Below are 24,769 nucleotides of genomic sequence, written 5' to 3' on the forward strand. Positions count from 1 at the left end.
AGGTGGGCTTTTCATGGTAACCTCAGCCAGACAGGAAGTGCACCCACACTGTTGGCAATACTCTGCATCGCAAACCAGCCATCCAGCCAACTGAGCTAACTGGCGTCCAGGCTAGCGACAGTACCAAATGCATATTGGTTCGGTAGGTTGGTACCTAATTTTTAGTTAGGCTTGGTGCTCTGGGTTTCTCTTTTTGAATCCCCTGGTTTGATGGTAATTGTAGATTGAGGGATGTGCCAGCTCACCGAGTTTGGGCTTGAGTATAGCTTTACTGGAACTATATGTTGTGTTGGCCCACAACACATCATGGATGCTGTTAGATCTATCTTATTCAGCATGGTGACATGGTGGATCTTATACCTAGTATGAAGATTTATTTATCTCGTTTATTTATTCATTTTGTGGGATGTGGGTGTCATTGGCTGGGACCAGCATTTATTGCCCGACCTTAGTTGCCCCTTGAGAAGGTGGGGGTGAGCTGCCTTCTTGAACCGCTGCAGTCCATCTGCCAAGGGTTGACCCACAATGCCATTAGGGAGGAACTTTGTCTCCATTAGGAGAGTGCTATGTGGTAAGTCTGACCAATACTGTCTTCGACAGCCGTGATGTGGAGGAGCCAGTGTTGGACTGGGTTGGGCAAAGTTAAAAATCACACAACACCAGGTTAGAGTCCAACAGGTTTATTTGGAAGCACTACCACTTGAAGCGCTGCTCTTTCATCCACCTGATTAAGGAGCAGCACTCTGAAAGCTAGTGCTTCCAAATAAACCTGTTGGACTCTAACCTGGTGTTGTGTGATTTTTAACTTTGACAGGTGTGTCTACAGTTGGTAAATGAAGTGCAAAATCAAGCAAGTTCCCCTCTTTTCATTGGTTCTCATGCCACCGAAGTGGCAGATATGACCTTTGGAGTTTGGCCAGCTTGGTCAATAATGGTGCCAGTCTTTGTGATGCTCGAAGTTCACCAGCCTGAGTCCACTCTGTGCCCTTGTTATCCTCAGTTTGTCTTCAGGGAGTCGTGATTCATCAGCTGAGGGTGGCTAGTAGTTTGTAATCAGAAGGTTTCCTGACCCATGTTCAATATGATGCCACAAGACATTATGGAGTATGGTGAGATACTGAGGACTTCCTGGACATTCCCTGCTAACCATGTATAATCGTGCTACCGCCTCTGTGATTGGAACCCGAAAATGGTGATGGAGGCTGTTGGGACATTGCCTGTACAATAATGACTCACTGTTTATGATATCGTCAAGACTGTTGCTAGATGAGCAGGAGTATAAGCTGTCGCACTTTTGGCTTTACAGGACTTTACAGGGTTACTGGACAGGTTGTACCTTGGTCATGTCTGGTCTCTGAATGGACTGTCTGGTTTTATCCTTCAACTTTACTGTCTTGGTTTGGTACCAGCTTACTGCAGCGAATTGCTTGCTTGGGGCATTTCGGAGTCAACCACATTGCTGTGGGTCTGGAGTCACACGCAGGTCAGATTAGGCAAAGTCGGCAGATAATGTTCTCCCAAGGACATTAGTGAAACTGGCTGAAAGGTTTTTATAACAATCCAATAGTTTTGTGGTCAAAAATCACATGACACTGGGTTCTAGTCCAGCAAGTTTATTGAAATTGCACGTTTTTCGGGCGTAGCCCCTTCACCAGGTTTACACCCGGGAACAGTGCTCCAAAACCTTGGGATTTCAAATAAACCTGTCAGACTATAACCCGATATCATACAATTTGTGACTTTGTCCGCCTCAATCCAACATTGACACCTCCACATAGTAGTTTCATGGTCATTGTTAGTGAGATTCCGGATGAATAGAATAGAAAAGTAGCAGAGAATATCCGTTATCGTCATGTGTACTCGATTGTAGAAGTAAGCATGAAAATCTTTTACAATGTCTGCCTCCTATGGCACCATCTTAGGTACAAGTAGCCAGGTACAAATCTTGGATACAAAAGAGGAATAAAAAGTAGTGACATTACTTTACAAAGTTAAAAAAAAGTTAGAAATAAGACATTGTTAAATGGTTGACAATAGTCAGGTAAAGAAATTTCAAATAAACATTACATTGTAGCAACTAAGTACAGGATATTTTTTAGGAATAACTGTTGTTATAACTAGGTGCAGGATGAGGTTCCCAAATTGTTACAATTCCGACAGAATACCCTAAATTATTAACCTCCATGTAAGGAGATGGGAACTGACTCCCTTCAGTTATTCACCCACTCCCTTAGAAATAATTCCTTCCCTTATAGATAACTTTCCACCAGACCGAAGTGAATTTATGTCTTAACAGGAACCAATTTAACTAGACTTTCTAAAATTAACAGCAATTGCTAGTTTATTAATTGTTCAGTACAAGAACAAATGGCAATGAAACATATACATAAAGAATATAACTAAGAAATGTGCCTAAAAAGAAAAAAAAAGACAGAAATGGATTGGTCTCTGAATTGTTTGTGAAAATCAGAGAAGGTGATATTGCAGCAGTTTTCAGATGGCAGTGGTGTTGAAATTGAGAGTTAAGCAGTCCCAATATTGATATTTTAGCTTTGCAGATTGGCAGAAATTCTGTTCTGATTCCCTTCAAGCATTTCAAGTGAAAGATCTGTGTTTTGTTTTACCTACAGTGCAGAGGTATTTAAAATATGGTTCTAAAGCAGATTCATTTTGGACACAAAATGCTAACTCTGGCTCAGTGGTTAGCACTGCTGCTTCACAGCACCAATAACCCGGGTTTGATTCCAGCCTTAGGTGACTGTGTGGAGCTTGCACATTCTCCCAGTATCTGTGTGGGTTTCCACCAGGTGCTCCGGTTTCCTCCCACAGTCCAACAATGTACAGGTTAAGTGGATTGGCCAGGTTAAATTGTCCATGGATGTACAGACTAGGTAGGTTAGCCGTGGGAAATGCAGGGTAACAGGGATGGGGTGGGTCAGAGTAGGACGTGCTTCGGAAGATCGGTATGGATTTGATGGGCCAAATAGCCTTCTACACTGCAGGGTTTCTATGGATCCTCCACCCATAGACCTGCTGGTTTTCTCCAGCATTCTCTGTTTATTTCGGATTTCCAGCATATGCGGTATTTTGCTTCAGTGTTTAAAATGGCTGTTCCCAAAATCGGTGGACCCCACAGCACTCAGAATGCCTGGCCAATAACAAACACAGATTAGTGCAACAATTAGTTTTTAACCACTTCTTTTTTGTGTCTTCCTGGAAGGTAAAGCAGGAATACCTGCAAGGAATACCTTCCTGCTGAGAGAGGGAATAATCAACCCTCCCTGTTATCTTTTCTCTGTCTATTTGGAAATCTCTGACCCATTCTAGGGGTAATATTCCAAGGGCTTCACACAGGACTTTGCCTGACAGTCTCTGCATTTCTATTTGGAGGTTTTTTTTTATCCACTGTAATCCTCTTTTTAAAATAAATACACATTTTGAAATTAAAAGTAAAAAAATGTCTGTAAAAACATTGGAGTTCCGATCTATTATTGTGATATTGTGAAGAATGTTATAAGTACAGTCATTAGTACTCAGCAGATAAAGTGGTCAATTCACTGTCATTCATGATACTTTAATTTCAAGTTGGAAAATTACTGAAATTAGTTTAACTATTTTTGGAAAACAGCATTGATTTGATTCAATTTACCTCAGAAAATTCTCTTAATTCAATTTTAGCTTCTACATTTGTGCGTATGTAAATATCTCGGTTTCAACTACAAAACTGTAAACTTAACATAATTAAAACATCCCTCATTAATAGCCGTTTAACATTAACAATGTGCAATGCTAATTTGTAGCTCATGTAAAATCTAAGAAATTTATAAAATGGTCTCTTAATTTAAAAGCTGGGAAATATAACGCCGTAGTTAAGTGAAAGTGTGCAAAAACGAAAGGTGGTAATAGCTTCATAAATCCAAAAGTGAAGTTTAAGTGGTCTGTGCAATGATGGAACTACAGAAATTGCAGTGCAGGTAGTAACTATGATAAATGCAGCCTGGATTAGTCTTCCAGAAAGCTATCCTCACTTGATTTTTTAGTAATTAGTAATATAGGGAGACCACAGAAATGCTACCTGCTGATCTCTGCAGTTAGGAATGACAATTAAATGGCTCATCCAATGTTGAGGGAAAGTAGGGGAGAGGAATAAAGATGTTATATCATTATAGTTTGACCAAACTTGGAATATTGCATACTCTTCTGGTCTCTGCACTACCAGAAGGATATGGATGCTTTGGAGAAGGTACAGAAAAGGTTTACTAGCATGTTGCCTGGTATGGGGGATTTTAGCTATGAAGAAAGGCTGGATAGACTGGGTTTGTTTTCACTGGAACACAAGAATTTGAGGCATGACCTAATTGAGGTTTATAAGATTGTGAATGGCATGGGTAGAGTCGAACATATGAGGCTAAATCCCAGGGTGGAGAGGTCAATTACCAGAGATCACAGGTTCAAGGTGTGCGGTGGAAATGTTTAAAAGACTTGTGCAAGGCATGTTTTTAACACAAAGGGTGTTGAGTGCCTGGAACCTGCTACCAGAGGAGGTGGTGGAGGAATACAGGAATAGGAAGGGAATAGAGGAGTACTTATCCTGTAAGTGAAGACAGTTTTAGTGTGGAAGGGCAAAATGTGTTGGTGCTGGCTTGGGGGGGGCCGAAGGGCCTGTTCCTGTGCTGTATTATTCATGGTTCTAATAATGGCCATCATAACTGCTTGTCCATGCTGGCAAGGCAAGATGATGAAGAATGATCAAATCATTGTAATGACAATAAAACCAGGAGGAAGGACACAGAGACATGAAAATAAAACAGCAAGCGATACACACTAATGAAGCAAGTAGCCAGTGAGAAAAGAGAAACATAGAAAAATGTGGTCATCTCCTACAGTGCCTCAGTGAGAGTATGTTCTTTTATTTCTGGCCTGTAGTCTTTGCTGGTGCAAAGACTGTGAAGGAATCGTCAAGTAACAGTGAAAAATATTCAGCAAGGGTTTACACGCTGTTTCCATATGACAGTGCAATTATAATCATGTCAGGAGAGAATGGGGTTTCAGCTAGGATAGCCCACATGGTTAAATAACATCAGGTTAGGGTCCAAAAGGTTTATTTGAAATCACAAGCTTTCGAAGCACTGCTCCTTCATCAGGTGACGAAGGAAAAATGCTCCAAAGCTTATGATTTCAAATAAACCTGTTGGACTATAACCTGGTGTCATGTGACTTTTGACTTTGTCCCACCCCAGTTACAACACCGGCACCTCCTCACCAGAAATAACTCATAACCACTGAATCTCAGAATTCCTGCCAGAATGGTCATTCAGACTGGGCCAGACAGATTACAGCCTCAAACTACCTTCTGGTGCAACTCAGAAGAGAGGGATAATGGCAGAAATCTACAGTAAAGTTGCAGAAAGAAAAACAGAGTTGGAAAAAAAACAAACAAGCTAGGAGAGAAAAGAGCAAAGTGCATAGAATAGTCTAAAGTTAAATATCACGAGTGAAAGAGAAATAAAGGAAACATTTATTGGAATCTGAATAAATACTGAGCATTGCAAAGGAAGTGTCAATACAATTTAATGTCTGCCCATTTTATTCTAGCAGTTTGTAACCGCAGTATTTTGGATTTGTTTTTAATTCTGTTGCGGGTGTCACTGATTGGGCCAGCATTTATTGTCCGTCCCTAATTGCCCCTTGTGAAGGTGGTGTTGAGCTGTCTTCCTGAACTGCTGTAGTCCCTGTGCTGTAGATAGAAACTAGGCTAATCTTTGCTGCATCTAGCACCGATGATTTATATTTACTCCTTCTGTTGTAAATTGTATTCTGATTACTAAATTTTGCTTTTAAGCGTAAATGAGAATTTTAAATAGAATCAGTTTCAGTTCTAAACAGCATGATGCAGTCCCAATGCTATTACATTACCGTAGGGTAATCACAGCCTGAAAATGATTGGGTATTAGTGCAGGTCTTTCCATGCACAATATTGATGCACTCTCACTGCACCTACATAATAAAGATTACATCTTGTATGACACAGGCTTACCAAGTTGTCGTTAGACAAGCTGCGCATTGAGTATCAGAGTTGGGAGGTCATGTTGCAGCCATACAGAACATTGGTTAGAATCTTTTAGAATCCTGCATTCAATTTTGGTCTCCCTGCTATAGGAAAGATGTTGTTAAACTGGAAAGGATTCAGAAAAGATTTACAAGGATGTTGCCAGGGTTGGAGGGTTTGAGCTTATAGGGAGAGGCTGAACAGGCTGGGGCTGTTTTCCTGGAGCATCAGAGGCTGAGGGGTGACCGCATAGAGGTTTATAAAATCATGAGGGGCATGGTTAGGGTGAATAACCAAGGTCTGTTTCCCAGAGTAGAAAGTCCAAAACTAGAGGGCATAGGTTTAAGATGAGAGACGGAAGATTTTAAAAGGGACCGAAGAGGCAAATTTTCACACAGAGAATGGAATGAGCTGCCAGAGGAAGTGGTGGAGGCTGGTACAATTATAGCATTTAAAAGGCATCTGGATGGGTATATGAATAGGAAGGGTTTAGAGGGATATGGGCCAAGTGTTGGCAAATGGAACTAAATTAATTTCGGATATCTGGTCAGTATGGAGGAGTTGGACCGAAGGGTCTGTTTCCATGCTGTACATCTCTATGACTCTATGTTATTGGGAATGTGCGACAATTTCTTATCGGTTTAATGGTCGAATTAATCTTCGGCATTTCTCCATGAGGTTCTAAACAGACTGTGCTTTTCATGTTCTAGGCTGGAACTAATGGTTACATGGCTCCAGAGATACTGAAAGAGGAGAACTACAAATACCCTGTGGATTGGTTCGCTTTGGGATGTAGCATTTACGAAATGATTGCTGGCCGAACACCTTTCAAGGATTATAAAGAAAAGGTCAGTAAAGACGAAGTAAAAAGAAGAACGCTGGAAGATGAAGTGAACTATGAAAACCCCAAATTCACCGAGGAGTCGAAGGACATTTGCAAACTGTTTTTGGCAAAGGGCTCAGAAGAACGTTTAGGCTGCAGGTAAGAATCTTGAATACATCAATAATTACTCTGTTACTACTAACAGCAAGGCTCAATATTTATTAACTGCTGCTAAGTAATCAACAGTACTTTTTATTTGTTTATTTATGGAATGTTGACACCATTGGCCATTTATTACCCATCCCTAATTGCCCAGAGGACAGTTAAGAGTCAATCACGTTGCTGTAGGGCTGGAGTCACATGTAGGCCAGACCAGAAAAGGATGGTAGATTTCCTTCCTTAAACGCTTTAGTGAGCCGTACATGTTCTTTTTTGATTATCAACAACAGTTTCAGGCCGTCATTAGTCTCTTAATTCCAGATTTTTATTGAATTCAAATTCTACCATCTGCCATGGGAGGATTCAAACCCATACTGTGAAATTGTTGATACTTTTTAAGACAAATGTTAGTTGTTTACTATTATAATATGGTTAGGGAGGTCAGAGAAAATGAACTGACATTGTTAAATTCAAATTTGAGGTAAGATTTCTTTGCCTAAAGGGCATTCATGTACCTGATAGGTCTTTTTAAAAACAAATTATTCACATTGGGCTAGTCTTTATTAGATTCAAACTTCACAACCTAACATGGCAAGATCTGAACCGATGGCCCCAGAATACTAAACTGAAGTTATTGGATAACTAATCTAGGCATGTTACCATGACAGCACCACATCTCTGTTGCAGCTGGCTATAAAATTACATAATGTTAATCCATTCAATTAAAATATACCTTTGTGTTGCCAGAGTCACTTACATTTTGAAATAAAAACAAAAATCTCTGGAAATAGTCAGCAAGTCTGGCAGCATTTGTACAGAGAATATCGGAGTTACCATTTCAGGTCTATGAGGGTGAAATAGTGACAGGTTGAGAGCAAGTGACAGGAGGGAAGGCAGTGTGAAAACAGGCCATTCAGCCCATTGGGGAGAAACTTAAGACTGTAGATGCTGGAGATCAGAGTTGAGAGTGTGGTGCTGGTCAGGCTGCTGTGCTTTTCCAGCATTCAGCCCATTGAGTTCACATCAAGCCTCCAAAGATCATTGCACCCAGACCCACCTTTCTCCCCTATCCCTGGAACCCCGTATTTCCCAGAGCCAATCTAGCTAACCTGCACATCCTTGGGCCTGGACACCATCGACAATATCCCATGGTCCATCCAGCTAACCTGCACATCCTTGGGCCTGGACACCATGGACAATATCCCATGGTCCATCCAGCTAACCTGCACATCCCTGGGCCTGGACACCATGGACAATATCCCATGGTCCATCCAGCTAACCTGCACATCTTTCCCCCCTTTGTTTGCAACAGTGACATGACACACCATTCCTGGGCAATACCACTGTTGTGATCTACCATCTCAAAACCTCAGTTTTTGGAGGCCTTTCATCTGTTCCACTGTGATGCTGGTGGAAGCGTGGACAGAATTATATCTTCATTCTGCATCAGTGTGGGGTTTCACGAAGGTGTAACTTGTCAGGGTTTGGAGGGGTTAGCCCTTGTCTCTCAGCGGCCAGCCCTGTACTACCTGAGGACCTCAGTAGACTGCAGGAACCTGTGAACTCTCTTGAATATTTAAATCAGGCGAACACCTCGGATCTCTAGAGCACATCACCAGGACCTGGCATCGGTGGCAAGCCAAAGGTTGGACATTGATGGAGCAGGAGCCTTCTTGTGGTGATGAACTCTACAGGTTGATGACAGGACACTGTCAAAGCAGTGTGGGTGCAGTTGGTAGTGCTCCGCACCCCTGGGGGATGCCAGCGATGGTGGAGAACCCCAGTGCCAGCTGAGGAATTGGAGATGTCACATAGGGTCTCATTTGCTTCTTGAAACAAACTATCGGCATAATTGTTTGTGGGAGCTGTTACCGTGAATGCCAACCAGTCGTTCTGAGTGCACATCCAGCTCCAGCAGTTGCTGCTGTTCAGAGCTACCAGCCTGGGACATCCATAGCGAGTACTCACCGTGTGCATCTAAGAGCTGTGGAAAATGACAGCTAGTGAGGGCCTAGTGTCCTCCATGTCCTTAGCGGGATCTCAACCTCTTGCTTTTCCTTCTGAAGGCTCTACAGCAGCTGCTCAGGACGCACTTGTTGCTGGAGTTGTTGATGAAATAGTACTTGCTACCTCCTTCCACGCTGTCTTCACCTGAAGCCACAAAGACTCCAGCAACAACAATGTCTAACAGTAACCGTCACATCAATCTCAATGCAGTGTCACGTTAGGTCCTAACAAAGTGCAGCATGAAGGCTTCACAAGGAGGCCGATGTTATACCTCAGTTAGGAGATCTAAGGAATGTATCCTTCTCAAATAGATTGTAGAGCCAGAGTGTTTATGCTACATCGCAGGGAGTGAAACTCTGGCAGTAAGCTACTGTGATAGGCTCCTCCCCCCCGATCTAAAAGGTGTCACCCTCCAACGTCACATTCTTGCCTATGTTTAGTTCAGTGTGTGAATGTGACAGATCTGAAGCATCATCCATTCTGTTTGCCCTGAAATATAATTCAGAAATAGAGTCATAGAGCTGTACAGCATCAAAACAGACCCCTCAGTCCAACTCGTCCATGCCAACTAGACATTCTAAATTAATCTAGTCCCATTTGCCAGCGTCTTGCCCATTACCCTTTAAACTCTTCCTATTCATGTAACCATCCAGATGCCTTTCAAATTGTACCAGCCTCCACCACTTCCTCCAGTAGCTCGTTCCATACACGTACCACCCTCTGCATGAAAAAGTTACCTTTTAGGTCCCATCTAAATCCTTCCCCTCGCACCTTAAAGCCATGCCCTCTAGTCATAGAGACGTATAGCATAGAAACAGAATCTTCAGTCCAACTTGTCCATGTCAACCAGATATCCTAAATTAACCTAGTCCCATTTTCCAGCAGTTGGCCCATATTCCCCTAAACCCTTCCTATTCATATACTCATTCAGATGCCTTTTAAATGTTGTAATTGTACCAGCCTCCACCACTTCCTCTGGCAGCTCATTCCATACACACACCAACCTCTGCGTGAAAACATTTCCCCTAAGGTCTCTTTTATATCTTTCCCCTAAACCTATGCCCTCTAGCTCGAACTCCCTGACCCCAGGGAAAAGACTTTGTCTATTTATCCTATCCATGCCTCTCATGATTTTATAAACCTCAGCCTCCGCGCTCCAGGGAAAACAGCCCCAGCCTGTTCAGCCTCTCCCGATAGCTCAAATCCTCCAACCCTGGTGACATCCTTGTAAATCTATTCTGAACCCTTTCAAGTTTCACAACAGCCTTCCGATAAGAAGGAGACCAGAATTGTACACAGTGAAAAGCCATGTGACACATGTTAGTGTTGATCATATTTGGTTTACTGACATGACAAGGAGGCATTTAACGCAAAATATCTTAACGCTCACAATTTCTTGGGGCGATTATTTGGAAAATTCTGGGAAAATGCTGATAAAATGCAATTTCATGCCCCAAAGGTCGTGTTAGTCAATCAGTGGATGCAAGGCTCTAAAGCAGGGTCACTGGACTCAAAACATTAACTCTGCTGTCTCTCCACAGATGCTGCCAGAGTTTTGGATTTGTCCAGCAATTTCTGCTTTTGTTTGGACAATATGCTTTCTTTAAGATTCTTTCTGCCAAATTGGACAATTTCACGCTGTTCCACATGTGCTCCATTTGCCAGATCTTTGCCCAATCACCGAACCTATCTCTAACCCTTAAGGAATACGAAACCCAGCAAATGCCTGGATGAATCTTGACTCAGGAAAGTACAGTGTACTACTTACCACTATCGTCTCCAAATCACTCCCTGTGTGTAAACTTGGTCCACTACTTATCGTCATTTATATAAATGATTTGGATGCGAGCATAAGAGGTGCAGTTAGCAAGTTTGCAGATGACACCAGAATTGGAGGTATAGTGGACAGCGAAGAGGGTTACCTCAGAGTACAACAGGATTTTGACCAGATAGGCCATTGGGCTGAGAAGTGGTAGATGGAGTTTAATTCAGATAAATGGGAGGTGCTGCATTTTGGGAAAGCAAATCCTAGCAGGAGTTATACACTTAATGGTAAGGTCCTAGGGAGTGTTGCTGAACAAAGAGACCTTGGAGTGCAGGTTCATAGCTCCTTGAAAGTGGAACATAGAACAATACAGCACAGAACAGGCCCTTCGGCCCACGATGTTGTGCCGAACTTCTATCCTAGATTAAGCACCCATCCATGTACCTATCCAAATGCCGCTTAAAGGTCGCCAATGAATCTGACTCTACCACTCCCACGGGCAGCGCATTCCATGCCCCCACCACTCTCTGGGTAAAGAACCCACCCCTGACATCTCCCCTATACCTTCCACCCTTCACCTTAAATTTATGTCCCCTTGTAACACTGTGTTGTACCCGGGGAAAAAGTTTCTGACTGTCTACTCTATCTATTCCTCTGATCATCTTATAAACCTCTATCAAGTCACCCCTCATCCTTCGCCGTTCCAACGAGAAAAGGCCGAGAACTCTCAACCTATCCTCGTACGACCTACTCTCCATTCCAGGCAACATCCTGGTAAATCTTCTCTGCACCCTCTCCAAAGCTTCCACATTTTTCCTAAAGTGAGGCGACCAGAACTGCACACAGTACTCCAAATGTGGCCTAACCAAAGTCCTGTACAGCTGCAACATCACCTCACGACTCTTGAATTCAATCCCTCTGCTAATGAACGATAATACTCCATAGGCCTTCTTACAAACTCTATCCACCTGAGTGGCAACCTTCAAAGATTTATGTACATAGACCCCAAGATCCCTCTGTTCCTCCACCTGACCAAGAACCCTACCATTAACCCTGTATTCCGCATTCTTATTTGTTCTTCCAAAATGGACAACCTCACACTTGGCAGGGTTGAACTCCATCTGCCACTCCTCAGCCCAGCTCTGCATCATATCTAAGTCCCTCTGCAGCCGACAACAGCCCTCCTCACTGTCCACAACTCCACCTATCTTTGTATCATCTGCAAATTTACTGACCCACCCTTCGACTCCCTCATCTAAGTCATTAATAAAAATTACAAACAGCAGAGGACCCAGAACTGATCCCTGCGGAACTCCACTTGTAACTGGACTCCATGCTGAATATTTACCATCTACCACCACTCTCTGACTTCGACCGGTTAGCCAGTTTTCTATCCAATTCGCCAAATTTCCCTCTATCCCATGCCTCCTGACTTTCCGCATAAGCCTACCATGGGGAACCTTATCAAATGCCTTACTAAAATCCATGTACACTACATCCACTGCTCTACCCTCATCCACATGCTTGGTCACCTCCTCGAAGAATTCAATAAGACTTGTAAGGCAAGACCTACCCTTCACAAATCCGTGCTGGCTGTCCCTAATCAAGCAGTGTCTTTCCAGATACTCGTAAATCCTATCCCTCAGTACCCTTTCCATTACTTTGCCTACCACAGAAGTAAGACTAACTGGCCTGTAATTCCCGGGGTTATCCCTATTCCCTTTTTTGAACAGGGGCACAACATTCGCTACTCTCCAGTCCCCTGGTACCACCCCCGTTGCCAGTGAAGACGAGAAGATCATTGCCAACGGTACTGCAATTTCCTCTCTTGCTTCCCACATAATCCTAGGATATATCCCGTCAGGCCCGGGGGACTTGTCTATCCTCAAGTTGTTCAAAATGTCCAACACATCTTCCTTCCTAACAGGTATCTCTTCTAGCTTATCAGTCCGTTTCACACTCTCCTCTTCAACAATACGGTCCCTCTCGTTCGTAAATACTGAAGAGAAGTACTTGTTCAAGACCTCTCCTATCTCTTCCGACTCAATACACAGTCTCCCACCACTGTCCTTGATCGGACCTACCCTCGTTCTCGTCATTCTCAGGTTTCTCACATACGCATAGAATGCCTTGGGGTTATCCTTGATCCTATCCGCCAGGGATTTTTCATGCCCTCTCTTAGCTCTCCTAATCCCTTTCTTCAGGTCCCTTCTGGCTATCCTGTATCCCTCCACTGCTCTGTCTGAACCTTGTTTCCTCAACCTTATGTAAGCCTCCTTCTTCCTCTTTACTAGACATTCAACCTCCCTCGTCAACCAAGGCTCCCTCACACGACCATTTCTTTCCTGCCTGATCGGTACATACATATCAAGGACACGTCGTATCTGCTCCTTGAAAAAGTTCCACATTTCCACCACATCCTTCCCTGACAGCCTATGCTCCCAACGTATGCTCCTCAAATCCTGTCTTACAGCATCGTAATTTCCCTTCCCCCAATTGTAAAAACTTCCTTGTTGTGCGCACCTATCTCTCTCCATAACCAAGGTGAAAGTCACAGAATTGTGGTCGCCATCACCAAAATGTTCACCCACTAACAAGCCCACCACTTGTCCCGGTTCATTACCGAGTACCAAATCCAATATGGCCTCCCCTCTGGTTGGACAATCTACATACTGCGTTAGAAAAGCTTCCTGGACACACTGCACAAACACCGCCCCATCCAATCTACTTGATCTAAAGAGCTTCCAATCAATATTTGGGAAGTTGAAGTCGCCCATGACTATGACCCTGTGGCTTCTGCACCTTTCCAAAATCTGTTTCCCAATCTGTTTCTCCACATCTCTGCTGCTATTGGGGGGCCTATAATAAACACCCAACAAGGTGACTGCACCTTTCCTATTTCTGACTTCAGCCCATACTACCTCCAGAGGCAGATCCCCCTCAAACTTCCTTTCTGCAGCCGTTATACCATTTCTAATTAGCAATGCCACCCCCCCTCCTTTTTTACCACCCTCCCTAATCTTACTGAAACATCTGTAACCAGGAACCTCCAGCAGCCATTCCTGTCCCTCATCTATCCATGTTTCCGTGATGGCTACAACATCGTAGTCCCAGGTACCGATCCACGCCTTAAGTTCACCCACCTTATTTCTGATACTCCTTGCATTGAAGTATACGCACTTGAGCCCATCTCTGTGTCCGCAAGTAGTCCCTGTCAGTGCTACCTTCTCCACAGCCTCCCTACAGTCTTGGGCATCCTGACACACAGCTAGCTTACTTGCTGGACTACAAGTCCGGATCCCATTCCCCTGCCAAATTAGTTTAAACCCCCCCGAAGAGTGCTAGCAAACCTACCCCCCAGGATATTGGTGCCCTTCTGGTTCAGGTGCAACCCGTCCTGTTTATACAGGTCCCACCTTCCCCAGAATGCAGTCCAATTGTCCAAATATCTGAAGCCCTCCCTCCTACACCATCCTTGCAGCCACGTGTTCAACTGCACTCTCTCCCTATTCTTTGCCTCTCTGTCACGTGGCACCGGCAACAACCCAGAGATGACGACGCTGTCCGTCCTAGCTTTTAGCTTCCAGCCTAACTCCTTGAGCTCTTGAATGACCTCCCCACCCCTCTTCCTACCTATGTCGTTGGTGCCAATGTGTACCACGACTTCTGGCTGCACACCCTCCCCCTTAAGGATTCTGAAGACACGGTCCGAGACATCTCGGACCCTAGCACCCGGGAGGCAACAAACCATCCGAGAGTCTCGCCCATGTCCACAGAACCGCCTGTCCGTCCCTCTAACTAGAGAGTCCCCTATAACTAGCGCTCTCCTCTTCTCCCCCTTTCCCTTCTGAATCTCAGAGCCACAGACCCCTTCACTGCAGCTTACACCTGCAAGGCTGTCCCCCCCAACAGTTTCCAAAGCAGCATACTTATTTTTTAGGGGAACGACCACAGGGGAACCCTGCACTGCCTGCTTCTTCCCCTTCCCACCTCTAACTGTTACCCAGCTACCTCTGTTCTCCAGCGTAACTATGTCCCTGTAGCTTCTATCGATCACCCTCTCAGCCTCTCGAATAATCCTCAGCTCATCCAGCTCCAGTTCCAGTTCCCTAACTCGTTCGGTGAGGATCAGGATCTGACTGCATTTCCTGCACACGAAGTCGGCAGGAGTATCGGTGGTCACCCCTACCTCAAACATCCTGCAGGAGGAACATTCCACCGCCTGCGCTGCCATGACTGTACACTGTCTCCAAAAACAAGAACACTGAGTCAATAACCTGTGGACTTTAAAGTTAGGTTAGAGGAGGAGGGTGGGAGGGAGGCCCTACGGAAGTAGGACCTGGGGTCTAGAACACACCCACTCAAATACTAATCACTTACCTTCCCGCCCAGCTATGCGCTCCAACCTCACTTCCGCTGCCCGCTACAGGTAAGTAATTTTGAAACAAACTGTCTTACCTTAGCTGTAGTCTCCCGGGTTCGTTTTTCCTCGGCCGCTGCTCCCACTCAAAAAAAAATCAAAAAAAAAAGTCGCAGGTAGATAGGATAGTGAAGAAGGCGTTTGGTATGCTTTCCCTTATTGGTCAGAGTATTGAGTACAGGAGTTGGGAGGTCATGTTGCAGCTGTACAGGACATTGGTTAGGCCACCGCTGGAATATTACATGCAATTCTGGTCTCCTTCCTATCGGAAAGGTGTTGTGAAACTTAAAATGGTTCAGAAAAGATTTACAAGGATGTTGCCAGGGTTGGAGGATTTGAGTTATAGGAAGACGCTGAACAGGCTGGGGCTGTTTTTCCCTGGAGCATCGGAGGCTGAGGGGTGACCTTATAGAGGTTTACAAAATTATGAGGTGCATGGATAGGATAAATAGGCAAAGTCTTTTCCCTGGGGTCAGGGAGTCCAGAATGAGAGGGCATAGGTTTAGAGTGAGAGGGGAAAGATATAATAAAAGAGACCTAAGGGGCAACATTTTCACACAGAGTGTAGTATGTGTGTGGAATGAGCTGCCAGAGGAAGTGGTGGAGGCTGGTACAATTGCAACATTTAAAAGGCATCTGGATGGGTATATGAATAGGAAGGGTTTGGAGGGATATGGGCCAGGTGCTGGCAGGTGGGACTAGATTGGGTTGGGATATCTGGTTAGCATGGACAGGTTGGACCGAAGGGTCTATCTCCGTGCTGTACATCTCTATGAGTCTATGACAGTGTTGTGTTAAAGTTAATTTTGTGGGGCTAAAAGTTCACCATACACATTTACAATATGATAGTTGTGCCAAAAATTACCATGGCCCTTATGCACTTTTTGGAATTCTGTCTTGCCGTATCTCATCAGAACAAAGGAAGGGCATTTAACTACTCAAGCCTGGTCAGCTATTCAATGAGAAAATGTCTAATCTGGGACCTAACTTATAGAATCATAGAGTCCCTACAATGTGGAATCAAGCCACTGAGTCCACACCGTCCCTCCATAGAGCATCCTACCCAGACCCACTCCCCTCCCTGTAACCATGCATTTCCCTCAGCCAACCCATCTAATCTGCACATCCCTGGACACTACAGGGCAGTTTAGCATGGCCAATCCACCCTAACCTGCACAACGTTTTGCTATGGGAGGAAACTGGAGCAGTCAGAGGAAACCCAGGCAGACACGGGAAGAATGTGCAAAACTCCACGCATACAGTCACCCGAGGGTGGAACTGAACCTGGGTCTCTGGCGCTGTGAGGCAGCAGTGCTAACCAATGAGCCACCATGAACAAGAAGCAGGAGTAGGCCATTCAACCCCTCAAGCCTACTCCACCATTCAATAAAATAATAAAGCTGCCATAGTCCCACTTTCTCATTAGAGAGGGTGAGGCATTGGTTTAACCTCAGGGTCACCATACCTCAGGAGAGGGGAGAAGGAGACTCCTTCATTGTAACCTCAGCTGGTGTGGAGATTGAATCCACGTCAGTGGTATTACTGTTAATGTTTCAGGTCAAATGACCCTTCAAACATTAACTCTGATTTCTCTCCACACACCTGCTGAGCTTTTCCAGCAATTTCTGTTTTTGTTTCTGATTTCCAGCATCTGCAATTCTTTTGTTTTTTTAAACTTGTCTTACTTTCCAGCCAACTGAGCTACTTTAATTCTTACTTTAATTCAACAATTTAAATTATAGCGTTGTCAAATCATGGATTTAACCTCCATCTTTAATGATCACCCAGAATAATTCCATTCCACAGCACGTGTGCATTTCTTGACAATAGAAAATGAGATGCCAGTTTGCTATCAGTTACTTTGTGCTGTCATGAAAGACTACTTTTAACATCTCGGATGTTGTTACAATGTCTCTGTACATGGGCTGCATTCATTGAAATTGGCCTTCATGAAGTACAGGTTACTAGGTGGGTCTTGTTCACACTGTCATAACGTAGACCATTATATTCCTATTTTCAACCAAGTCTAATGGCTCCAATCACCTTCAAATAAGACTCAGCCTCTGGCAACTTACAAGGAAAGGTACCAGTTCAATTTCTTTCTCAATGTGGGAGTATTGGTTAATTGGGAAAATTGCTTTATTTTTCTTAGAACATTTCTGCAATGAAGTAGCAAATTTGACTGGAACATTGCAGAGATGCTCTCTAACTAATCTGTTCAGATGTGCTGTTACATGGCACTGCAGGAGGTGGGATTTGAACCGAAACCATCAGGTCTGAAAAGTTAGGCTACTGCAATGGCACCACAACAGCTCTTAGAAAGGAATCTTGGATCAGGGACCTTTGAATATTGGATATCATGACAGACACCACCAGTAATCAATGATGCTCAAATAAAAGCATTAGTTCTCATGTTTTTCCCAGATTTTCTTTTACAATTGCTCAGTTAGCTCTTCAAAATCTTCCCTAACAGAGGTGAAAGAAATGCAACAGCTCTTGATCAATGAGACCATGGAAGGGGATCAGGCCTAAGGATCACTCATCATTTCTTTTTCCTGAAAATGAACAAATGATGATTGAAAAATATATTATTTCATTAGAGGCAGATTGCAGAAGGTTCACTCGGGATGATCCCTGGTGTGGAGGGATTGTCTTATGAGGAGGCACTGAACAGGTTGGGTCTCTACTCACTGGAGCTTAAAAAAATGAGAGATCTCAATGAAACATTTTGGATTCTGAAGGGGTTGACAGGGTCAATGCTGAAAGGGTGTTTCTCCTCATGGGAGAGTCTGGGACCAGAGGGGATAGTCTCAGAATAAAGGGGCACCAATTGAAGACTGAGATGAGGAGGAATTTCTTCTTTCAGAGGGTTGGGAGTCTTTGGAACTCCTTGTTACAGAGAGAGCTGTGGGGGCAGAGTCCTTGTGTATATTTAAGGCTGAGTTAGAGAGATTCTTGATCAGTTGGAAAATCAAGGGTTACAGGGAAAGGGCAGGAAATGGACATAAGGAATCCTGATCCAATTGAATGGCCCGCTCCTGTTCCTATTTCTTTTGATCTTAAGAAATAAACACAATGAATGCAGGAGGAACTCAGTGGATCTGGCAGCATCTGTAGAGAGAAAAATAGAGTTAATGCTCTGAGTCCAGTGAGCTGTTACCAGAACATCAAATGAGGTTTGACTTGCATAAGATCTATAAAACAGCAATTACAATAAAAACTGAAAATGTAGGTGATATGTAAAAATGTTCCACTGTGTTCTTATTTTAGGGGTGAAAATGATGACCCTAGAAATCACCCTTTCTTCAAATCGATCAACTTCCAACGGTTAGAAGCTGGACTTACTGAGCCTCCTTATGTGCCAGACCCCTCCACGGTGTATTGTAAGGACATCGGAGATATTGCTGACTTCTCTGAGATCAAAGGTGTTGAAATCACTGACCAGGATAAGCAGTTCTACAAGAAGTTTTCTACAGGTGCTGTCACCATTCCGTGGCAGGAAGAAATTATTGAAAGTGGTGTATTTGATGATCTCAATGACCCTTCCAGGCAGGAGGCTGGTGACATAGCCAATGGGTCTGGAGAGGCAAAATCAGGTGTTTGTATGATTTTGTGAAATGTTTAACCAAACCTTTCCTTACTTTGTCTACTTGATGCTCTTCTGACCAAGAAGTTGAGATGAGAATTTACCTCAGTCCCTGATTAAATACAAATAAAGACATCAGTTCCAAACCACAGCACCACTGAGGCCATGCAATCATTAAAAACCTTGCTGGACCTTTAGAGAAGGTGGAAACATATACAACTGGCAATACTCTGGCACAGGGAGAGAGATTAATTTTTGAAATGATTTTTCTGAAAATGGACATCCATTTTTGCTGTTGTCAAACTACAGGGTGTAAAGACAAAAGAAAACACCCATTGAAGGTGAAAATGAGCAGAAATATTGTTGTCAATTTCTGTGATGCATAAACAAATATGAAAAAAAAATTTGGGCAAATTGCACCTTCTGAGTGATATATTAAAAGGGCTTACCTTTGTTCTTATGGAGATCGATGCTTGGTTCAGTTCCCATTTGTGCATTGAGTAATGGTGCTTTGTACAGGAAATAACAGAAATCTATTGAATAATCATACCTCTCTCTGATGGATTACATGATATCAATTGAGAAAGTAATAGGGATGATCACAACTAGGATTCAACTTTGAGTTTTCCAAATGAACATCTTGTACTGCATCGAGTGTTGTACAATGCATTAGCCACTAGTGACAATGTAGTAAACTGAGAATACAGAAGAGATGAATTGCATTCCTGGGGTTCATTTCTTTTAAAAAAAAGAAATAGGCATAATCTAATAGATATGTGTATTTTAATATTGTTTGCACATGTATTAAGGAAATGCTAAGACAAAAGCAAAGGGCACTAATGTTTCTCCAGTGCTTTACTTCCCTTGTTAATGAATGGTGCTCAATGTTTGGTAATGAAGTCGACACAGGTATCAATATTGTGTGCATATATAAGACATGAACTATTACAAATGAAGGCACATGATTCCCTGTAGCTGTGTTTCTTTCACAATATCTAGCGGACAATGCTGTAATATTGTAGCAACAACAGTAGCAAAAAATCATTTTTTAAATAAGCAATGTTATGTTATAATGTGTCCATACTTTGAAAAGATACAAAGTAGTTTCCTTCATTCACATGATATATCAACGAGCTTTGACGTTGGGATCCACCTTGTGGATCTCTGCCGCAATGCCCATCATGTGTGTTGTGGGTTGAGTGGGACTTGGTAGAAGGTTGAGCAGGATCTTAATTTTCATGGATAAAGCTATTTCCATTCTAACATCAGAACTTCACTCAGAATCATTGACGTTCAATAGAGTGGGTGTCCATTTGTGCTTGCTGTCTTGAAAGCAATAAAAATTTAAGCCAAAATAGACAAAATTCAATTGTTACTCAAGGAATCTGATGTTATTGTTATTGAAACTTGTAGGTTTTTTTCATAATGTTTGTGCCATGCATTGTGGCCCAACCATCTCCAGCTGGTTTGACCCTCATGGGGTCAGAAGTAGGGATGTTCACTGATGATTGCACAATGTTCAGCACCATTTGCAACTCCTCAGATACTGAAGCAGATATATTCAAATGCAGCAAGACCTGGACAACATTCGGGTTGAAAACTAGCAAGTAACATTTGCACCACAGGCAATGGCCGTCTCCAATAGGAGACCATCTAACCATCACCCCTTCACATCCAATGGCATCACCATCACTGAATGTTCCACTACCAATGTCCTACTGGTTACCAGTGACCAGAAACTGAAGTGAAGTCACCACATAAACACAGTGATACAGGTCAGAGGCTAGGAATCTTGCAGAAAATAACTCACCTCTTGACTCCCCAAAGCCTGTCCACCATCTATATGACAGTGATGACACCATCTAGTGATGGAATATTCCCCACTTGCCTGGATGGGTGCAGCCCCAACAACACTCAGGAAGCTTGACACCATCCAGGGCAAAGCAGCCCACCTGATTGGCAACACATTCACAAACATTCACTCTCTCCACCACTGACTATCATCATTAGCAGTGTGTACTAGGTACAAGATGCTAGGTGTGTGTAGAAAGACTACAGGTAGGTGAAATTGCATCAGAAGGGATATCTACATTTGTGTCTATCCAGAATCCACATCGTTTTGATACAGCTCTATTGATCAGCTCAAAAGGCCAGAGTTCATCAGTGGCACTATGGGAAGTGTTGAAATACATCACATTATAAGATAATAGGCCATTCAGTCATCAAGCCTTCTGCACCATTGGACTATGGCTGATATGTTTCTCCCATCTTCTCTCTGTAAGCCTCAATCCCCTTATTAATCAAGATCCTAACTATAAGACCATAAGACCATAAGACATAGGAGTGGAAGTAAGGCCATTCGGCCCATCGAGTCCACTCCGCCATTCGATCATGGCTGCTGGGCACTTCAACTCCACTTACTCGCATTTGGGCGGCACGGTGGCACAGTGGTTAGCACTGCTGCCTCGCAGCGCCAGAGACCCGGGTTCAATTCCCGCCTCAGGCGACTGACTGTGTGGAGTTTGCACATTCTCCCCGTGTCTGCGTGGGTTTCCTCCGGGTGCTCCGGTTTCCTCCCACAATCCAAAGATGTGCAGGTTAGGTGAATTGGCCATGCTAAATTGCCCGTAGTGTTAGGTAAGGGGTAGATGTAGATGTAGGGGTATGGGTGGGTTATGCTTCGGCGGGGCGGTGTGGACTTGTTGGGCCGGAGGGCCTGTTTCCACACTGTAAGTAATCTAATCTAATCTAATCTCCCCGTAGCCCTTAATTCCCTGAGACAACAAGAATCTATCAATCTCTGCCTTGAAGACATTTAGCGTCCCAGCCTCCACTGCACTCTGCGGCAATGAATTCCACAGGCCCACCACTCTCTGGCTGAAGAAATGTCTCCACATTTCTGTTCTGAATTTACCCCCTCTAATTTTAAGGCTGTGTCCACGGGTCCTAGTCTCCTCACCTAACGGAAACAATTTCCTAGCATCCACCCTTTCCAAGCCATGTATTATCTTGTACGTCTCTATTAAATCTCCCCTTAATCTTCTAAACTCCAATGAATACAATCCCAAGATCCTCAGCCGTTCCTCATATGTTAGACCTACCATTCCAGGGATCATCCGTGTGAATCTCCGCTGGACACGTTCCAGTGCCAGTATGTCCTTCCTGAGGTGTGGGGACCAAAACTGGACACAGTACTCCAAATGGGGCCTAACCAGAGCTTTATAAAGTCTTAGTAGCACAATGGTGTTTTTATATTCCAACCCTCTTGAGATAAGTGACAACATCGCATTCGCTTTCTTAATCACAGACTCAACAGACTTCACTGTGTAGGACCCTCAGGCCACCAAGTACTGAACTACAGAAGCAATTATCCCAACACCCACAAACGAAGCTGCATTAGAACATTATTTCAATGAGCCACCACACACTGCAGCACAGAGGAACTACGCAGAGCAGAGGAAAATCACCTATACCATGTATTCGAATAGAATGGGTACCCAATGAACACAGTCTGCTGATTTCTCAGCAACAAACCCAGCCAAGCAGACAAAACACATCCAGAAACCCTAGCCACTCTCCCCTATATCAAAGACATCTCGGAAATGTCTGCCAGACTACTTAGAACCCTTGGCATCATGGTAGCCCACAAACCCACCAACACACTAAAACAGCAGCTAATGAACTTGAAAGACCCTATACAGACAACAGGCAAAACTAATGTCATTTACAAAATACTTGGCAAGAACTGTAACAAACACTACATTGGACAAACAGGCAGAAAACTAGCCACCAGGATACATGAACATCAACTAGCTACAAAACGACATGACCCTCTCTCACTAGTATCCTTACATACAGGTAAGGAAGGACATCACTTTGACTGGGACAACACATCCATCCTGGGACAAGCCAAATAGAGACATGCATGAAAACTCCTAGAAGCATGGCATTCCAACCAGAGCTCTATCAACACACACATTGTTGATCCCATTTACCACCCCCTGAGAAAAAGAACAGGAAATGACATCATCACATGAAATGACATCACCAACCCAAGGAAACCTGAACATATAAATAGAAAGCTGGCCATGCCACCAGCACTTCATCCAGAGGCTCGTTAATGATACCTAGTATGGTGATGAAACATCTGAAAACGAACCTTCTAGCTTAGCAAGCAAACCTACACCCATACTGTGTCCTTGATTCTTTTCAGAAGGGTCATAAAACACTCCGGGCTCCGAATCGGCTGGGTTGGTACAGAGATGAAAACGGTATTGGAAGGCCTTTTTGTTTATACGTAAACAGATGAGACTTTATGCCAAAGCTTTCATGTTTCAGAAGTAACCCATACAACAAAAGGGAAGTAGTCAGTCCTGGAAGCTGAATTCTTGTTGTTAGTCAGTTGAGTGCAGCAGAAACTGTGTGGAAACAAGTTGCTAAACTCTGTCTCCTTCTGCCCTTCTGACTTCGACCTGTAAGCCTTTGTTTCATTTTTGCTCTGTGTTTAAGGGGGTTTATTTATTGGGACTGGTGTGTATTTTCAGAACAACATAACTAAGTCTAGTTTGGATACGATACGTTAGGCGGTATTCTATACTCTGTTCTTTGTGTTTCATTCTGTAATTTTGTGAATACGTTTTTATCTGTTTTAATACCTGATAGTCAACCTAGCGAGGAGAAAGTGAGGACTGCAGATGCTGGAGATCAGAGCTGAAAAATGTGTTGCTGGAAAAGCGCAGCAGGTCAGGCAGCATCCAAGGAGCAGGAGAATCGACATTTCGGGCATGAGCCCTTCTTCAGGAAGGGCTCATGCCCAAAACGTCGATTCTCCTGCTCCTTGGATACTGCCTGACCTGCTGCGCTTTTCCAGCAACACATTTTCAGTCAACCGAGCTAACTTACTCTGGGTAATTTTCACTGTACACTTACCAAAACAAATTGCAAAGTTATGGTCTGGGGCTGCCTGCTTAAGAATGTTTTGAGTGTCTGGCCTAGTCCATAACAAAGTACAGTGAGGTGCACAGCTACCAGAATCATGAAACATCTCTCAATCCACCCTGGCCAATACCTCTTTAATATTATTGCCTGGCCCAGCTGCACTCAGTGGCAAATGTTTTCAGAGGATTTTCTTGGATTCTGACTCTGTTGCAACCAATATGACTAACCCTGCCTCATAGTGGAACTCAAGACCTTATTGACAAAGAGACAATGTGCCAGAGCTGGCATATTAAAGAGAGGCAGGAGGGGGACATTGCTTCAGAATCTCAGGGATTATCTTTGGTCAGGATAAGGGGGGTTGGGGGGGTGGCTGTGTTATTGCAGTGACTGCCAGGGTATGGGTGCTTGGGGTGACAGGTCTGTGTGTCCCTCACACCAAGGTCAAATACAGATTTCTGATTCTTTAGATTTATATTTAGATTTTATTGTCATGTGTACTCAAGAACAAGAGTACAGTGAAAGGTTTACATCCATTCAAGATGGCGGAGGTGGAGTAGACAACGTTCTACAATTTTAAAGTTTTTTGTATTATAAGAAAACTTACCTTGGAGCAGCTGAGAGCTGGAACAGAGCGGGCTGGAGTGAGTGAGCTGGAACAGGGTGGGCTGGAGACCTGGAGTGTGCTGGAACGGAGTGGGCTGGAGACCTGGAGTGAGTGAGCTGGAACGGAGTGGGCTGGAGGCCTGGAGTGTGCTGGAGACCTGGAGTGAGTGAGCTGGAACGGAGTGGGCTGGAGGCCTGGAATGTGCTGGAGACCTGGAGTGAGTGAGCTGGAACAGGGTGGGCTGGAGGCCTGGAATGGAGCAGGGCCATTTGTTGGACTGAACAGACTGGGGTCCAGCCGGGACAATCAGTGGCTTATGAGGCCAGTCAGACAACATGTGGAGACCACTGCACTGAGCTCCTACATGTAATGTTTTTAATGTAATCTGTTTATCCAACTGTAATGTTTGCAATTCGGA

At 43.8% G+C, this 24,769-nt stretch overlaps 1 protein-coding gene across 1 annotated transcript in view; it reads left to right on the top strand.

Annotated features, from left to right (window-relative positions):
* Positions 1-20,178, top strand: part of LOC140478684 (rhodopsin kinase grk7-a-like) — a 48,995-nt gene extending 28,817 nt beyond the window's left edge. Inside the window, exons 3-4 of the mRNA XM_072571956.1 lie at positions 6,760-7,031; positions 18,494-20,178. Coding sequence (XP_072428057.1) covers positions 6,760-7,031; positions 18,494-18,839 — 618 coding nt within the window. The 3' untranslated portion in view covers positions 18,840-20,178. The remainder of the gene's footprint in view (positions 1-6,759; positions 7,032-18,493) is intronic.
* The last annotated feature ends 4,591 nt before the right edge of the window (positions 20,179-24,769 follow it).

This window comes from Chiloscyllium punctatum, chromosome 6 (genome assembly GCF_047496795.1).
Source record: "Chiloscyllium punctatum isolate Juve2018m chromosome 6, sChiPun1.3, whole genome shotgun sequence".
In the NCBI taxonomy this organism is placed as follows: Eukaryota; Metazoa; Chordata; class Chondrichthyes; order Orectolobiformes; family Hemiscylliidae; genus Chiloscyllium; species Chiloscyllium punctatum.